The following is a 16,767-nucleotide window of genomic DNA, read 5'->3' as shown; positions in this document are numbered from 1 at the left end:
GGGCTACCAAAATACAACCCTCAAAAATGAACTCTGAAGGTGGAAAACTACTTGAAAAAAAAAAAATAGACCTTTTAAAATAGTTTCGGTTATCATATTAAGAGCACTGATAGACATTCAATAACCACACCACGTGCTTATTGCGAGTGTAATAGCCAAATTATCTGCTGATTCCAAGCTCATAAAGTAGACAAGTTGAATACATTTGCTACAAAAACATTTTTTCAGCACTGCCAAATTAAAAAGAAAAAAATCTCATGGCTAAGAGGGGAAAACACCCCTATCTATTCAAACTGTAGTAATAAAATATTTGGCCTTTAATCATCTCCAATTAAATTATATTTGAAAGCTCCCTCTCCTCCACCCGTAGTCAGACACAAACACATCAATTTTTAAACATTTTTATAATGGCCAAAGAAGGGGTTTACATAGATACGTTTATTAATGGAACTCGCTTTTAGACTTGTTTTTAATAGGCTGCTAATCCGTTTTAGCCTCAAATCAGTTCCATCCCATTCCTCAGTCCCTTCCTGATGTCTAACAGTTAAAGTCCTGTACCATGAGGAGAGCTTCCTGGGGCACTTCAGGAATTATCTGTTTCGGGCTTAAATAAGGACAGTCTATAAAGTTCTCTCTCTCTTCTTCGGCTCCCACTAGGATTGATAAAGGCATTTTCAGAGGCAAATGATTCTCTTCTTCTCTCTGCTCAACCTCCTCCAGCCTCTCCTCTTCCTCCTCCTCCTCTTCTTTTTCCTCCTCCTCTTCTGCTTCCTCCTCGTCCTCCACAGAGTCAGCCTCTTCAACTTCCTCTTCATCCTCAGCCTCCTCGGCCTCCTCTTCCTTCTCCTCACAATCCTCCTCGTCACACTCCTCCCCCTCCTCCTCATTTTTCTCCTCTTCTTGCTCCAACAGCTGTGGGGTGGGAGACTGTTTTTCCTCGTTGGGGTCAGGAGTGAAGACTAGAAGGGGATTCTGCAGAAAGCTGGACAAAGTATCCTGCAGCCCCGCGTCTTCTTCATCGCCGTGGGGGACTGCGTCGTTTCCCGGGGAGGCCGCGGGATAGGCCGGGCTGCTGGCCGGGGCCTGCTGCGCCCGCAGCGCCTCCTGCTGGCGCTCCAGCTTCTCCTGCTGCCGCATGTCCTCGTAGATCTGGTTCATGATGAACTGGGTGGTGTTCCGCGGCGCCCGCATGCCGGGCGCCCGCCACCGGTACAGGTTCACCGGCCGCAGCAGGGTGTTCAGCTCCCCGGGCTGGCCCTTGGGCGAGGCCCTGCGAGGGGGGCGACGCAGGCCCCGGCCCCGGCGGCCCCAACGCTTCTTCCTGCCAGGGGGCCTCACCCAGCCCGGGCTCCAGGGCCCGGGCCAGCAGGAGCAGCAGCAAAAGCAGAGTGGGTGCAGGCCGTACACCCGGATCACTTGCACCCGGCAGGGGGGCTTCCGGAATCCCGTCGGAGGGAGGCACCAGGGCCCTCCCCAGAGGCCCCAGTTAGAGTACACAGCCCAATAAGGCCGTGGGGGTGGCTGAAACCAAGGGCCCGGCCGGTGCTGTTGCTTCGGCTGTTTCCTCGGGGGCTCATATTCGGCCTTGGGGCCGTAGCGGTGGCGTCGCTTGTAAATCGGAGCACCTCTGCGCCTTCGGTGGCAGGAAGACCAGGTGCGTAACGGCGTCGAGGATGCCCAGCCACCGCCCGCGTTCAGACGATCCTCCCTCTCGTTGAGGGTCTGGGTCATGGTTCAGGGAGCTCCGACAGGTCTAAACGGAAGCGTCCCTGAAGCTGTTGTCAAATGTGGCCAGATCCGACGGTGTGAAGAGGCTGGTCGCTGCACGGCGCCACGTGCCGGCGCTGGGGTCACGCCTCTCTCTCCAGGAGGACCTCGCTCATTCGCTCTTCCGTCGGAATCTCTCGTCCTTCGCACTCGGGTTGTCTCGCCCGCCCAGGTGGGTTGGGTGGGACTGGGGCTGGGTAAGGATGGTGGGGGAGGAAGGCGTTGGTGGGCGACGCGCAGTGAGACCTGCTCCCGGAGCCCGCACACACCCGCCGCAGCGGAGGCCGCGCTACGCACGGGGAGGCCGAGGCGGCGCGTTACCCTGCGGCTCCCTCTCAACCCAGGTGCTTCACCGTCGCCGTCCTGGCCGGACTGAGGAGGTGCAAGCAGTGGCAGCCTTTAAATACTGGCCAGAGCGCCCGCGTGCCCCGCCCCCCCACCGCGTCCTTGGTTGCCCAGGGCGACAGCCAATGGGGGTTGAGGTCGTTCGCCGTGGGCGGGGACATGGGGTTCCTGCTGGAACCGGGGACCCTCGTGAACGTTTGTAGGGGGCTTGTGACGCAATTCTTGAGCGAGGCAAAGGGCCCTGAGGCCTGGTTTGTGCTGACCGGCAAAGGAACTGCTAGAGACAGTGTCTTTGAACTGTTTGGACCACCTTGAGACATGGGGATATAGAAGATGGCCCTTAAGCAGAACCCCGGGGGGTGAGGGGGGTGTGAGAACTTCACACCTTTAGGGGACAGAAGGGGTTAAAGAGGAAGATCCTCTAGTCAGAAAACTGGGCCCCACTCCTTACCTTGTGGCCCATGCCTAGTTTTCTAACTCCCGGGAGCTTTGATCATCATACATGAAAACAAGACTGCACACCTTTATTGCGTGCGCCTACTGCGCCACGTGGGCTCCTGGCACTCAGTCCTCACACCTACCCTGTGAGGTAGGCGTTGTTAGCAGGTCTCGCAGATTAGGCACCTGGGAGGTTAATTTACCCAAGGTTGTAGGGCTAAGGAACTTCAGGGCTAGTATTTAAGACTAGGCTGTTTGACCCTAGAGCCCAGATTCTTAATGGCGTTCTATCCCATACTGCCCGTTCACCTGAAATAGGACTCTTGTGATGAGGGAATGAAATCAGTATGAGAAAGCACTTTGCTGGTTGTAATATACCATGCAAATATCTGTTGATAAAGCGAACGTTACCAGGATGTGTACCATGGACTTTTGAGAATAGAAATATGCCAGTTATGTCTTTCCTTTTATCCCTTTATTGACCAGATAGCATGTACTTTGCGAGCTTTTGTACTATTATGGTTACGAATACAGGTTTTGATTTAAGTAGACATGAACCTACTGTGATATATGATGGGTACATGTCATTATACATTTATCAAAATCCATGGAATGTACAACATCAAGAGTGAACCCTAATGTGAACTATGGACTTTGGGTAACAATGATGTGTTAATGTAGGTTCATCAATTGTAACAAATGTGCCACTCTGGTGGGGGATGTTTATAATGAGGTAGGCTATGCATGTGTGGGGACAGGAAGTATGTGGGAAATCTCTGTGCCTTCTGTTCACTTTTGCTGTGAACCTAAAACTGCTTTAAAAAATAGTCTGTTAAAAAAAGCCACATATGCTTCAGCTTCAACTCACCAATTGTTAACTTCTGTAAGCCTCTGCCCCTTTACCCATACCATGAGCTTAGTCATAGTACCTGTTCCATAGGATCATACTAAGGGTTAAATAAGGTACTGCATTAAAGTACTTAGTGCAGGTACGCCTTGAGCGCTCAGTAACTGTTAACTATTATCATTTTCATATTTAAATACTTTAGGACTTTTAAAGAGGTTGATACAGTATATGTAAAGATAATTAACCCCGTGCCTGATGCAAAAATAAGCATCCCACCCTTGTGTCCATTTCTTGTCCCACTTTTTAGAAACATCAGGGAAGTACTATGAGGCTTGATCCTAAAGAAATTGTCCTAGAGTATATCCCCCTATTACCTTCCTGTGGCGAGAGGAATTGTGCAGAACGGAACACTGCCCACTGGGAACCCCAGTCTATGCACGCCTTCATAACTGACAGAGGAGGAAAATGTGGGAAAGCCCTGAAGCTTGCAAAGGTCATTTGTGCATTCCTGGTTGAAAATTGAGAACAGTATGGAGGGTTCTTGGATCAGGACTCCAGCCATGGCCATGGGACCTGTAGACACCATGGGCTTCATTCAATTTCATTTGTTCTGTGGTTTGCTGAAGACAAGCCGACTTGACTTCAAGTGCAGAATGCTGCCATGTTCGCCTCTGGTGTCCCTTTCTGGCTGTAGATTCACACATTTGGCAGTTACTCTTCCCCTGCTCTGCTTAACTCAAAATGGAATGGTAATAGTCCAGATTTATTTTTCCAAGAACATGTGTAGTATACGATACCAGGTCTTAATTGAGAGCTATAGAAATTGACCATGTTGCTGTAGTGGAACTCCCATCAATTTCTTCTTTGTCTTAAGAAAGATTAACTCATGGATAATTAAGGACATCACCTTTTTGATCAGTTGATGTGAACTTTAGACAAATAGTACTGGCTTTATGCACTTTTTCCATGGTGAGATATATATCTTTCATATTTGTTCTCCCTACTAAAAAACATTAATGCAGTATTGTCTTGCCCCACTCTTTTTCTTGTTAAGAGAAGCAGCAAATGGCCACTTACGATTTTTAATTTTTTCAATAGATTGACATTATAATACAAATCGTTCATGTACTGGTTAGTTACCCGAGAAAATTAGCACCAGAACATGTTAAACACAACCAACAGAAATGCAATTAAGGAATTTTTTAAAGACATTTTTTAATTGATCCATGTTCTTTAAATACTACCAAATGAAATGTTCTGATTCAACATTAAAATACAAACACCACATTTCATTATATTGTATTAGTTTTCTATTGCTGCATACAAATTCCCACAAACTTACTTAAAACAATATACATTTATCTAAGTTTCCAAGTGTCGAAGGTCCAGGAACAGCTTGCTTACGTCCTCTGCTCAGGGTCTCACCAGGCTGTGGTCAAGGCATCTGGCTGTTTAGATTCTCATCCTGGGGCTTGATTTTGGAAAGTCTGCTCCCAAGGTTATTCATGCTATTGGCAGAATTTGTTTCCTTGTGGCTGTATAACTGAGGGTTCTGCCTTTTAGCTATCTGTTGGCTGGAGGATGCCTTCAGGTTTAGAGGCCACCCACAGGTCCTAGGGGAGAACAGCAGTTCCTGGAGACAGCCCATGGATCCTTGCTGTGGGCTCCTCAACATGACTGCTCTCCATCAAGCCAGTCAAGAGCATCTCCCTAGTGCTTCCTAGCAGGATGAATACAAGAACATGTGTGTGTGTGTGTGTGTGTGTGATAATTATGGTCTTGACATCCATCACCTTTGCCATAATCTGTTGGTTAGAAGCAAGGCCCAGGTCCTACCAGCACTCGAGGAGAGCAGAGTACACAGAGGCATGAACACCAAGAGGGGGGAAATCACCCAAGGTCACCCTAGAGTCTGTTTGCCACGTATACCAAGTAAATTTAGTAAAATATGTTCTTCATATTAACTAGTTGCAACATTATTTGGGAGATTTTAATGGAGTGGTTGCATTTTGAAGTTCTGCTAAGTGTCATATGACAGCATAGGTTATGCTATGCTATATGTCATGCAGCGCATTACGCTGTGAAGTTGAAGATGCACTACAATGTTGGTGTTGGTTTTTGTGCACTTGTGTGACTTGAAAAGAATGAATTCTAACACTTGATGGCAGTAGTAACTCATTCAAAAATTCAGTCTGCAGGATTCTCTATACAAAAACTATGAGAAGTCAAATCCTTCTTTTTTATATTTTATCACACATACCACATTTAAACTACTCCCGGTTGCCAATATTAATTACTATTTATTCTACTGCAGTGGAATTGGGTATATGTATTAGATTTCAGCCTTTTTCACTTGGCTTTTAGAAAGCAAACCTCAGCTAATTAAACTGATAGGTAAAATTCTTTGGAGAGAGGTTTGATATGCCTGATATATTTGGTCAGAGAAATGAAGTACAAAAATTACTTTTAGATTGATCCTTGTAACTAGTGCATTGTTATGTGATACAAAAGATACTATAAATAGAGTAAATTTTATGCATTCTCAAAGACTTGTCTTTTTCCACCCTGAAGATATTCAGGTACAGTAACTGCAAACCAGGAGGGCAGGCGCCTTCTAGTGGTCACAGAGGCTAACTACAAGGTATGAAGTCTTTCCAAAAGTTAGACAAAGGGATTCAAAATTACTCTGCTTTCTCTTGATAATTTGGGAAGTTGTGGGGTTAGTTTGCAAATTGGTGAGGCATGTGGTGCATCAGGTAATACCACTGTGGTATTTTCCCATTTGTGAATGACAATTTAAGCAAATTATGAAGAGTTCACTTTCTAATGAGAAAACTACAAAGAATGTTTCTGCAGATTTCAAGAGAAGTGAGGATGTGGATTTTACACTCGTAATAGTACTATGTGTCGATATTACTCAACATCACCCTTTGAAAATATTATTAATCCTCTACCAACTCAGGATTTTCAGAAGATTAGCGCAACATATTGTAGTCATGTGTTAGAAAGAACACGTGTACTCAGTAACGATCAGTTAGGAATTTTAACATGGAAATGTTTGCTTATAAATAGTTTAAAGTAACTATATTATGGGGCAATGGAATGCAGTATTCTCTCCTTTGGAAAATAACCTGTAGTATTTAGAGAAAAATAAATGTGTCGCAAATGAATAGAGAAAAAATATCAGGCTGTTAATAAAGTACTGTGTTTAATCAGAGGTCAGTTTTGGAATTACAGCTTTAGAGTGAGAATGTGAATCATTTGAAATGGCCATTTAAATAGGATGTGTTTAGAAGGAATAATAAAAGGTTATCATCGCATTTTCAGGGTTATAGTAAGCACTTGGGCCTTCTGGAGTTCATGGTGAATTACATGTACAAAGCAGCCTTGTGAGTAGGCAGTCATAATGCCTATGAGAATGTCAATTAGCCCCATAAAATTTGCATAATAATGCCATTTTCTTCCCAGTATTTTATTTCATTTTTTTGCTACGGCTACCCCCTCCATGATTTTTTTGTAATAGCGTACTGAGAAGGCTGGGAGGATAGAGAGAATTCTGTGCTGTTTGCGGGGAAATCTGAGATCATCAATAATGATAATGTGGGCAGGGCGTTATAACTTTCATAGTGCCCTTTCCTCCACAAAAAAGCCAACAATTTTAGTTTATGTCTTGTTGCAATAAAGATTAATATATTTCAGGCTAGATTCTTTATTGTATATTTATTATTATTATAATCATGTTTGCTGTTTACTGAAAAGAAATGAAAACATTTGCATAGTTCCCTACAGTTATCATGGGCCCCGGGCACTGTGCCTACTGTGCCTACTATGCCTAATGAGTAAGTCAGCTCTGCCTGCTAGGGGTCTCCCTTAACCCTAGTGGCCCTGAGCATCTCAATCCATCTTTCTGCTGATCTTCTGGAGGCTGGATATCTAAAAGACTAGTCTGGACCCCAGAAACATTTCTCCAAACATGTCTCAAAGTTTCTTGGCCATTTGGAAGTCACTGTACCATAGAAAAAGGTAATACTGAGCTTGGCATCTATATTAGTCTGTTCAGGCCGCCATAACAAAATACCATAGCATGGTGGCTTAAACAATAAAATTTTATTTCTCACAGTTCTGCAGGCTGGGGAGTTCAAGATCAAGCTCTCAGCTGATCTGACTTCTCGTTATGTCCTTCATGGCCTTTCTTCAGTGCACACACACACACACAGAGTGAGATCTCTTTCTTCTTATAAGGCCTCTAATCCCATCATGAGGGCTCCACCCTCATAGCCCCATCTAAATCCCAAAGTCCCTATCCCCAAATACCATCACGTTGAGGGTTATGGCTTCAACATATGAATTTTGAGGGGACACAAACATTCAGTCCATAACAGCTTCTCTGTCTAGCCTATACACCATTTTCTTATATCGCAAAACAGGAAAAAGGCGTATTTGTGGTATTAGAGGCAGAACAGTAGAGAGGAATCCAACAAGACATTGGAGTCGGCCCTTAACCCAGGACAAGTTGTTTAAACGCTCTCTCTGATCTCACTTGGAATAGTCATTACTATCCCCAACTCCTGGAATGTTGTGAATTAATTCCTGCAGAAGACCTTTATAGACATTTGTGTCCCAGAATTGGTTGCTATTATAACAATGTATGTATATTTATGGACTAACTTTAAAACAGCGTTTAGTATGCTTCAAAGTTAAACTCTAGCCTAAAGATGATTTCTGACATTACTGGCTGACATATGCTCTCTCATCGTCTCTCGTTTTTTATCGTCTTCTACTTTATAGCAATGGTGCTCTGAAGTCCTTAAATAAATTTATTTATTTTAAATTTAATTTATGTTAAATAATAAATTAGTTTAAACATCATACAAAGTTGTCGTAATAACTGTGTAGACATTCTGGGAGCTACCAGTTTGTCTACTGTCAGTGCTATTCATTTAACCTCATTCAAATGTACACATGATAAGATCTAGCAAATGGTTTTTCTTTCTTCCATGTTACTTCCCCCTATATTTCCCACAAAGGCAAGTAAAAGTAACACTAGAAGATAATTTTGACTAAAAAAATATATCTGTATGTTAAAAATAACTTAGGAATGTGTTAGCAGTGAAAATTTTGCTAAAATTTTGAATTTTGCTAAAGATTGATGCAGTTCTTTTTCTTAACCTATAGCAAATGAATTAAAATCAAATCATCCATTTGGCTGCCTCGTTGGCATCACAGAACTAGAAAAGTCAGTGACACTCTTAGTCTGTGTCTTTGTCGACATGGAGAATAACCATTTCATTTTAGAAATATAATAGTAAAATGGCTTCATTAGTGTTCGTAATGTTTCATTATTATTATCGATGCTGCAACCACTTTTTCTATGTATTTCTAGGAAGACTTAAGGGCAGAGAAAGAAGGTCATAGTCCGTGGTGTGTCACCATTTGCTTAATACTACTAGGATTCAGGGACAGGGGTAGGGAGAATTTTAAAGATTACTCTCCAAGATCTGTGCTCTCTGGTTATTCAAACTCTCATCTTGTTACTGCTGTTAAAAACTTTTGCAGAAGTAATTAAAGTCCCAAAGCTGTGACTTAAAATATGGAGATTATCCAGGTGGGCATGACCCTACCAAATATACACTTTAAAAGCTGAGTTTTCTCTTGATAGCAGCAGAAGAGAAAATCAACAAGATTAGAAGTACAAGTAGGATTCAACACGCCATTGCTGGCTTTGAAGATGGAAGGGGCCATATGATGAATGTGTGCATCCTCTGGAAGATGAGACAGGCCCTTGGCTAACAGCCAGGAATTGGAGACTTTAGTCCTATAACCACAAGGACCAAAGTCTTCCAACAAACTGAATGAGCTCGGACGTGGATTATTTCCCATATCTTGCAGGAAGAACCCGACAGCAGCACTTTGACCTTGCTCTTGTGAAATCCTAAGCAGAGAATTCAGTTGAGTCATGAAGGACTTCTGACCTACACAAACTGTGAGATAATCAACTGGTGTTGTTTAAACTCCTAATTTTTGGCACTAATTTTTAGGCAGTCATAGAAGACTGATATAGAGACACAATGCTAGAATTAAAGTCTACTTTTAGTCTGATTCACAGTAATGTACTTATGAGAGAGTATGTCTAAAAAGTCAGAACAAGAACTCTTTCAATCAATTTTTTTTTGAAGATTGTCACCTGAGCTAACATCTCTTGTCAATCTTCTTATTTTTTCTTCTTCTTCTTCTCCCCAAAGCCCCCCAGTACACAGTTGTATATTCTAGTTGTAGGTTCTTCTGGTTGTGCTATGTGGGATGCCACCTCAACGTGGCTTGATGAGTGGTTCCATGTCCATGCCCAAGATTTGAACATGTGAAACCCTGGGCCACCGAAGCAGAGCATGCTAACTTAACCCTTGGCCAAAGGGCCAGCCCCACAATCATTTTTTTTTTTTTTTAAGTAAGATTAGCCCTGAGCTAACATCTGCCAGCAATCCTCTTCTTTTTGCTGAGGAAGACAGGCCCTATGCTAACATCCATGCCCATTTTCCTCTATTTTATATATGGGATGCCTGCCACAGCATGGCTTAACCAATGGTGTGTAGGTCTGCACCTGGGATCTGAACTGGTGAACCCTGGACCACTGAAGCAAAACTTAACTGCTGTGCCACCGGGCGGGCCCCAATCAATTTTTAAATATCATCAGATTGTAGCACTTGATGGCTTGGTGGTTATTCTATTTTAAGCCTTTAAACTTCGGGGTATACAAATTATGACTAAATGATGATTGGTTTCCCTGCTAGGAAATGCTTATGCATTTAAAATGGAGACACATTAAAACAATTCCCTTTAACTGTTATGCCGCAGAAATTCTAGATTTAGCTGTAGTGTCTACAAATAATGGCATATGATGAATGGTATGAAGCAATGAGGAAAAACTCAGATAATTTAGATGAGGAAATCTACTTAACTGAAAGAGATAGTTGCAAATAAAAATATATATTGTATGTTTTTACATTTTGGAGATGTCTTGGAAATTAATTGTCCCACTTTTTTACTTTAATATATTAATTCAGAAATAGAGTATGCAATGATGAACAAGTGTGCTATTAAATCATCTCGCTGAAGCTGTAGAGAATCATGTGCTCTCCCACATTGTTGGTGAAAGTTTACGTGGCTGTAGTATCTTTGAAGGGCAATTTAGTAACATTTATTAAAATTTAAAAGAATATACCCTTTGACCCAGAATTGCACTTCTATGAATTTATCCATAAACTTATTCTCACATGAACGCAAAGATACTTATGTTCATGCAAGGATTTTCTTTGCAATTTTTAGTGTAAATACAAAAAATAAAATGTACTTCCATGTAATGGGCCGATGTGTGGTTTTCAGAATCAGTATGTGCTGGTATAGAAAATTCACCAAGAAATATTTTTAAGTGAAATAAGCAAGATTCAGAATCCTGATTATCTTTTGTACTTAAAAATCTATGTTTACGTGTTTAGATACGTACGTAATGGTGATATGTATAGACGCGTAGCAATGCACATCTATATTTGTGTGAAAAAGGGGAAATTATGTGCAAGATTTTGTTTCTTGGGGCCGGCCCGGTGGTGCAGCGGTTAAGTGCACACATTCCGCTTCAGCGGCCTGGCATTCGCCGGTTCAGATCCCAGGTGTGTACATGACACCGTGTGACAGAAGCCATGCTGTGGTAGGCGTCCCACATATAAAGTAGAGGAAGATGGGCATGGATGTTAGATCAGGGCCAGTCTTCCTCAGCAAAAAGAGGAGGATTGGTAGCAGTTAGCTCAAGGCTAATCTTCCTCAAAAAAGAAAAAAAAAAGATTTTCTTTCTCATGGAAAATTCATAGAGACATGCAAGAAACCATTGAATAGTTATTTCTAGGGAGTGAAAACTTGGAGTTTGCAGCTGGAAGGAAACTCATCTTTCATTGTATATTCTTGTATTATCTTTCAGTTTTTAACCATATGCCTATATTATGTTTATACATTTCGGAAAGATCCACTTCCCTTAGAAGGTATTCCTTAACTTCTTCCCTATGTGCTTATCATTATCATTGTCTATATGCTCCCTTTTCTATATTTTATTATTTTCACAGGTGCAGAAATACACCAAGTAACTGGTCAATTTAGCAAAGGTCTAAAATGAATTGACAGGTCTTTAAGATGATAAAATTTTATTATTGAAAAATTGAAGCTATATGTATTCTTGTTATAGTTATTTGCATGCTGTGATTATAATGAATATTTTCCCACAAAGCCATTGAAATTTTCAAATACTTTTATTCTTTTCTTCATTTTCTTTAATGAATTCAGAAACAGAAACATGCTTTAGTGAAAGAAAAAAGGAAGAGAAAAGTTTAATTAAAAACATCTAAATCTTAGCAATATACCTAAAGTGTTCATTTTTAATTTTTCTTTATTATATGCTTCACTTGATGTTATATAGGATATGAATCCTTAAAAGTTGCAAGTTACATATGATTTATAAGAATATTTGTGAAATATTTTTTATCATTTGGTTTTGCTCTTTCTGTACATCTTTTGGTTTATTCCTGTTTCTTCTGGTGTTTTCCTTAGATTACTAAGTTGCCATCATATCTTAAAAGTCTTAGTTGTATTTTATGTAATTATATATCATTGAGAACACAATTTGAAAGTATCATGCTGAGTTTTGTTTATGAAGAGAGCAGTGAGAATTGTTTGTTATGGCCAGCATCGTAATGCTAACCGCTATCTGAAATTAGACAAGACTCCCAATAGGCAAGCGAGGTAGGCACAGATAGGCTTGAGGAGTTTTGCTGAGATTGATAGGGTTTCCATCCAATCGAATGTCCTCTAGGGCCTTTCGAATATAAGTCAAATTTTTAACATTGCAGAAGGTGTCTTCATGCATCTCCAGAATGTTGTTATTCTGAAAAAGATGGAAATATCTTATAAGACAAGATATAACGTATCCTTAGTATTGATTAATAACGTCATCCATTTGCTTCACCTCCGTTTCTATTCTTTTGTTCCTTCTCTCATCCGAAAAGGCATGTTATGTGATTATTATACATCAAGCACTTTCTGGGTAATGGGGATAAGTCAATTAACAAATAGACACATGCTTGCCCATATGGAGCTTATACTTCAGTAATGGGAACATAAGATAAGGAGGTGAAAAAACAAATTTAAAGGAAAAGAGTTATTTCCAAAACAATGAGAACTATGAAGAAAGGATGGTGATTGTGAAAAGTTGTCTTAAGAGATAGCAATAGAACTGAGAATGGAATGACAAGAAGACATGTCCATGGAAAGAGCCAAGGTAAGAATATCCCAGGTGGAGAGAACCCAACTTCAGATTCTGAGTAATTAGCATGGAATGTTCAAGAATGAGAAAAAAGTCAAGATGGCTAAAGTGAAGGGAGGGAGACAGTGAATAAATATCAGAAAGATAAGCTGGGTCCAGAACTAGATGTTTAAAGATAGTTTTATTGAGTGTATGTCACTTACCATAAAATTCAGCCATTTTAAGCGGATAGTTCAGTGATTTTCAATATATTCACAGACTTGTATAAGCATCACAACTTAATTTGAGAACATTTTAAACATCCCCAAAAGAAACCCCATAGATATTAGCCAAAGATATTAGTAATAACTCCCCATTTTCCCCTACCTCTAGCCCCTGGCAACTTCTAAACTATTTTCTTTTTCTATGGATTTTCCTATTCTGAACATTTCACATAAATGGTATCATACAATGTTTCATCTTTTGTGACTGGGTTCTTCCACTTAGAATTGTATTTTCAAGGTTCATACATGTTCTAGCATGTATCAGTACCACCTTCTTTTCTGAAGAAGAAGATTAGCCCTGAGCTAACTTCTGCTGCCAATCCTCCTCTTTTTGCTGAGGAAGTCTGGCCCTGAGCTAACATCCATGCCCATCTTCCTCTACTTTATATGTGGGATGCCTACCACAGCATGGCTTGCCAAGTAGTGCCATGTCCACACCCGGGATACAAACCAGCAAACCCCAGGCCGCCAAAGCAAAATGTGACCACTTAACCGCTGTGGCACTGGGCTGGCCCCCCACCTTCTTTTTTATTGCCCAATAATACTCAGCTTTACAGCTATATCACATTTTTGTTTATCCATTCATCAGTTAATAGGAATTTGAATTGTTTCCAATCTTTGGTTCTCATGAATAATGCTTCTATGTACATTTGTGTGCAACTTTGTTTGGACATATGTTTTCAATTCTCTTAGGTATATACCTAGGGGTTGAATTACTGAGTCATACAGTAACTTTATGTTTAAAATTCTGAAGACCTGTCAAACTGTTTTCCAAAGTAGCTGCACCATTTTACCCTTCTTCCAACAATGTACGATGGTTCCAGTTTCTCTTCATCCTAAGCAACACTTGCAATTGTCTGTCTCTTTTATTTTAGCCAACTAAGTGGGTGTGAAGTGGTATCCCATTGTGGTTTAGTTCATTGTTAGTGTATAGAAATACAGTTAATATTTTATATTGATTTTATAATGTGCCACATTGCTGAATTCATTTATTAGTTCAGATAGTTTAGTGAATTACCTCTGACTAAAACTGAGATACAGGAAGGTTCAGATATTTGTCCAATCATTAAATATTGTTGGGAGTAGAATTGCAGCTCAGGGAATCTGCTTTTGCCAGGGCTGCTATTCTTTTCTTTCTTTTTTTGGAGGGGGATGAAGAGTGGCCCTGACCTAACATCTGTTGCCAATCTTCCTCTTTTTGCTTGAGGAAGATTGTCACTGAGCTAATGTCCCTGCCAATCTTCCTCTATTTTATGTGGAATGCCGCTACAGTGTGGCTTGATGAATGGTGCTAGGTCTGTGGCTGGGATCTGAACCTGCAAACCCCGGGCCACCAAAGCAGAGCACACAAATTTAACCACTATGCCACTGGTCCAGCTCCAAGGGGCTGTTATTCAAAATCACTATAATATATGTCAGCAAACATTTTTCAAAGAAATCAAAAAAGAGAATTTTTATTAAAATCATTAGAGACATATATAAATTGAAGACAATGTAAAATAAAAAACTTTATGCTGCATATTGGTGAGGTGGTTGTGAAAGAGGAATATTTTAAAAGGTACACTTAATGCCTTTTTAAACCTTAGACTAGAGAATGTAAAGCCAATTTACTTCAAAAATATCTCATATTGTATATCCAAGCATATTCTGTTTAAATATAAGATCAGAGGACTCATTACTTTGCAGAGTCAATATCATCACAGACAATAGTAACAAGATTTAAATCAGAATTGGAAAACACATTCCAAAATTTCCTTGAGGATTCCCTTGAAAATCCTCCTTCCAGTCATAAACAATGCCAGAAATCCTCATATACATAGAAACTTGCCCCCAGAAAAACAGAGACCAAGAGAGAAACATTCAGAAACAGAGTGAGAACTAGAAAGGACATATATATTAAGGAAATAAACACAGCCAGAAAAAGTCTCGAAAAAGACAAATATCTAAGACTCATAGACAAATATACACACAAAGACACTCAAAAAAAGTATGGAAAGATATATATTAATAGGAATAAAAGAAAAGACACAGATGTAAATATTTACAGAATCCACAGAGAAAAACACAGGAATCTGAGACCTGCTCTAGCGTAGCAAAATCACTTCTTGTGACGGCTTGCACTTTTTCTCTAAAAAACTGTAATATTACACTATGGTATTATTTCTTTGAGCACACAATGGATGTGTTGTCTACAGATTTATTCCACAGAACAGATGAAATTAGTACAGAAAGTTGATTACAGCTGTAGACCAAAAGTTACTCACATCTGAAATAAGAAATAATTTATCTTTCTTTGTTTTAATAACCAAAAATGTTTGTTTTAATTGAGCATATTTTTAATCTATTTAAATGAAATATATTTAGCAAATATTAGATCATAGCACTTTTGAAAATATGTTTTCATTTATTACTTCAAAGATAAAATGTAGCTTAATGGAATTCAAAATAACGCAAGCTTTCAAATATGTTGGTTTAGAAAAAACTGCATTTTCTTAAACCAGAGAGATTGAAATCTATCATCTCTCAGTAGATAGGAATGTTATAGAACATAAATTGAATTTAATTCACTACATAAAGGCTGAAATTGACATTTTTCCCCCTGAGAACTAGAAATCAAATTAGATTTTTCTTTCCCTTTTTTCTTTCTATTTCTAATCCTTACACACTTCTTCAGCAGATGAAGCTTGCAATTTTCATAAGAAGCTTTGTGTGTCAAAAAGACTTATTATGGTTTGGCAAAGAATGAAAATAAAGACCAAGGTTATGAGAAACAAACCAGTATACATAGGGTCATGAATGTACAAATACCTTGTACTCATATTGAGAGAGAAGGAATGAGAGAGTGAGGAAAAAGAAGAAAAATTGTCACAGTGTCTCAACATGCTATTATGAACAGCTTTTCGCATCCCAAATTCTTCCTGGGCTTTTGTTTTCTGTGGAACTGTTGAGCAGACCTTACTAGCGGAAGCCTACCTGGAGGTGAAGGGCCCGCAGATTTTCTGGGAGTGGCAGAGGGATGTGGTCCAAGTTGTTATCGGTGAGGTAGAGATGATGGAGATCATACATATCCTGTAAACATTCCAAATGTAGGGACTTAATAAAAATTAGTGGTGCCATTAGTTGTATTTTCCCTTTCCTGTTCATGCAACTATTTGTAAAATAACTCATGCCTGTTCAGGTCTTGTTTTGTAAAGTTGAGGCAGATTAGTTTCCTAAGTTAGTAGACAGTTCAAATGAGTTTTGGAAGAACTGATGGCAAGCAGATATCTCTTGATGATAATGGAACATGCTTCTCAATCTCTAAGAACTGTCCACTCTAACTTTCTCAATTTAAACAAGTTAGTGACTCCATTTAAGACATTCTGCAATGGGATTTTGTAAAGCAGAGCAAGAATTTCCTTCATGTTATAGGGGTGGAGAAATGAGGATTTCTCCCCCAACAAAAGCCTGCTCTCTCTAGCCTAAGTAGAGGGAAAAGGGCAGCCTAGCAAGACAGAACACATTGAGACAATAACAGGCCTATTCTAGCCAAATTCCACAGCACAACCTGTTACTCACCAACACCCATGCCAACAAATGCTGAGTGGGGAGACTAGACTTTGACCCTTACTTAATGAGGTGCACTAATTCCCTTGCCCACTAGGGCGGCATCACAGGAGGGTTGGTGGAGAGAGAAGACTTTCGTTCTTTCCCAGTGTTACCTTACAAGTCCACATGACTCCCTGTAGCCTCCATGGAGTAATGTGATGTCCCTTCAAACAGTATTTTAAATTTGTTTGTTCAACATATATTTAGAGAATGAA

General features: G+C 40.2%; 2 protein-coding genes across 4 annotated transcripts in view; both read right to left on the bottom strand.

Moving 5' to 3' along the window:
* Nucleotides 1-537: 537 nt before the first annotated feature.
* Nucleotides 538-1,731, bottom strand: CCER1 (coiled-coil glutamate rich protein 1). The gene has a single exon (XM_046646176.1). The coding sequence runs from the start codon at nt 1,729-1,731 to the stop codon at nt 538-540; it is 1,194 nt and encodes a 397-aa protein (XP_046502132.1).
* A 10,038-nt stretch (nt 1,732-11,769) lies between these two features.
* The window catches only part of EPYC (epiphycan), a 52,785-nt gene continuing 47,787 nt past the window's right edge, over nt 11,770-16,767 (bottom strand). For all 3 annotated transcript variants that reach the window (XM_046646616.1, XM_046646618.1, XM_046646617.1), the window contains exons 7-8: nt 15,938-16,033; nt 11,770-12,323 (exon numbers count right to left, since the gene is read on the bottom strand). In XM_046646616.1, coding sequence (XP_046502572.1) covers nt 12,153-12,323; nt 15,938-16,033 — 267 coding nt within the window. In that variant the 3' untranslated portion in view covers nt 11,770-12,152. The remainder of the gene's footprint in view (nt 12,324-15,937; nt 16,034-16,767) is intronic.

This window comes from Equus quagga, chromosome 19 (assembly GCF_021613505.1).
Source record: "Equus quagga isolate Etosha38 chromosome 19, UCLA_HA_Equagga_1.0, whole genome shotgun sequence".
Lineage (NCBI taxonomy): Eukaryota > Metazoa > Chordata > Mammalia > Perissodactyla > Equidae > Equus > Equus quagga.
Note: the sequence above shows the minus strand (reverse complement) of the source record. Positions and strands in the feature narration are given on the sequence as shown.

Bases quoted from the DNA above. Each gene is read 5' to 3' on its own strand.
- CCER1 (XM_046646176.1), bottom strand. From the start codon at position 1,731: ATGACCCAGACCCTCAACGAGAGGGAGGATCGTCTGAACGCGGGCGGT.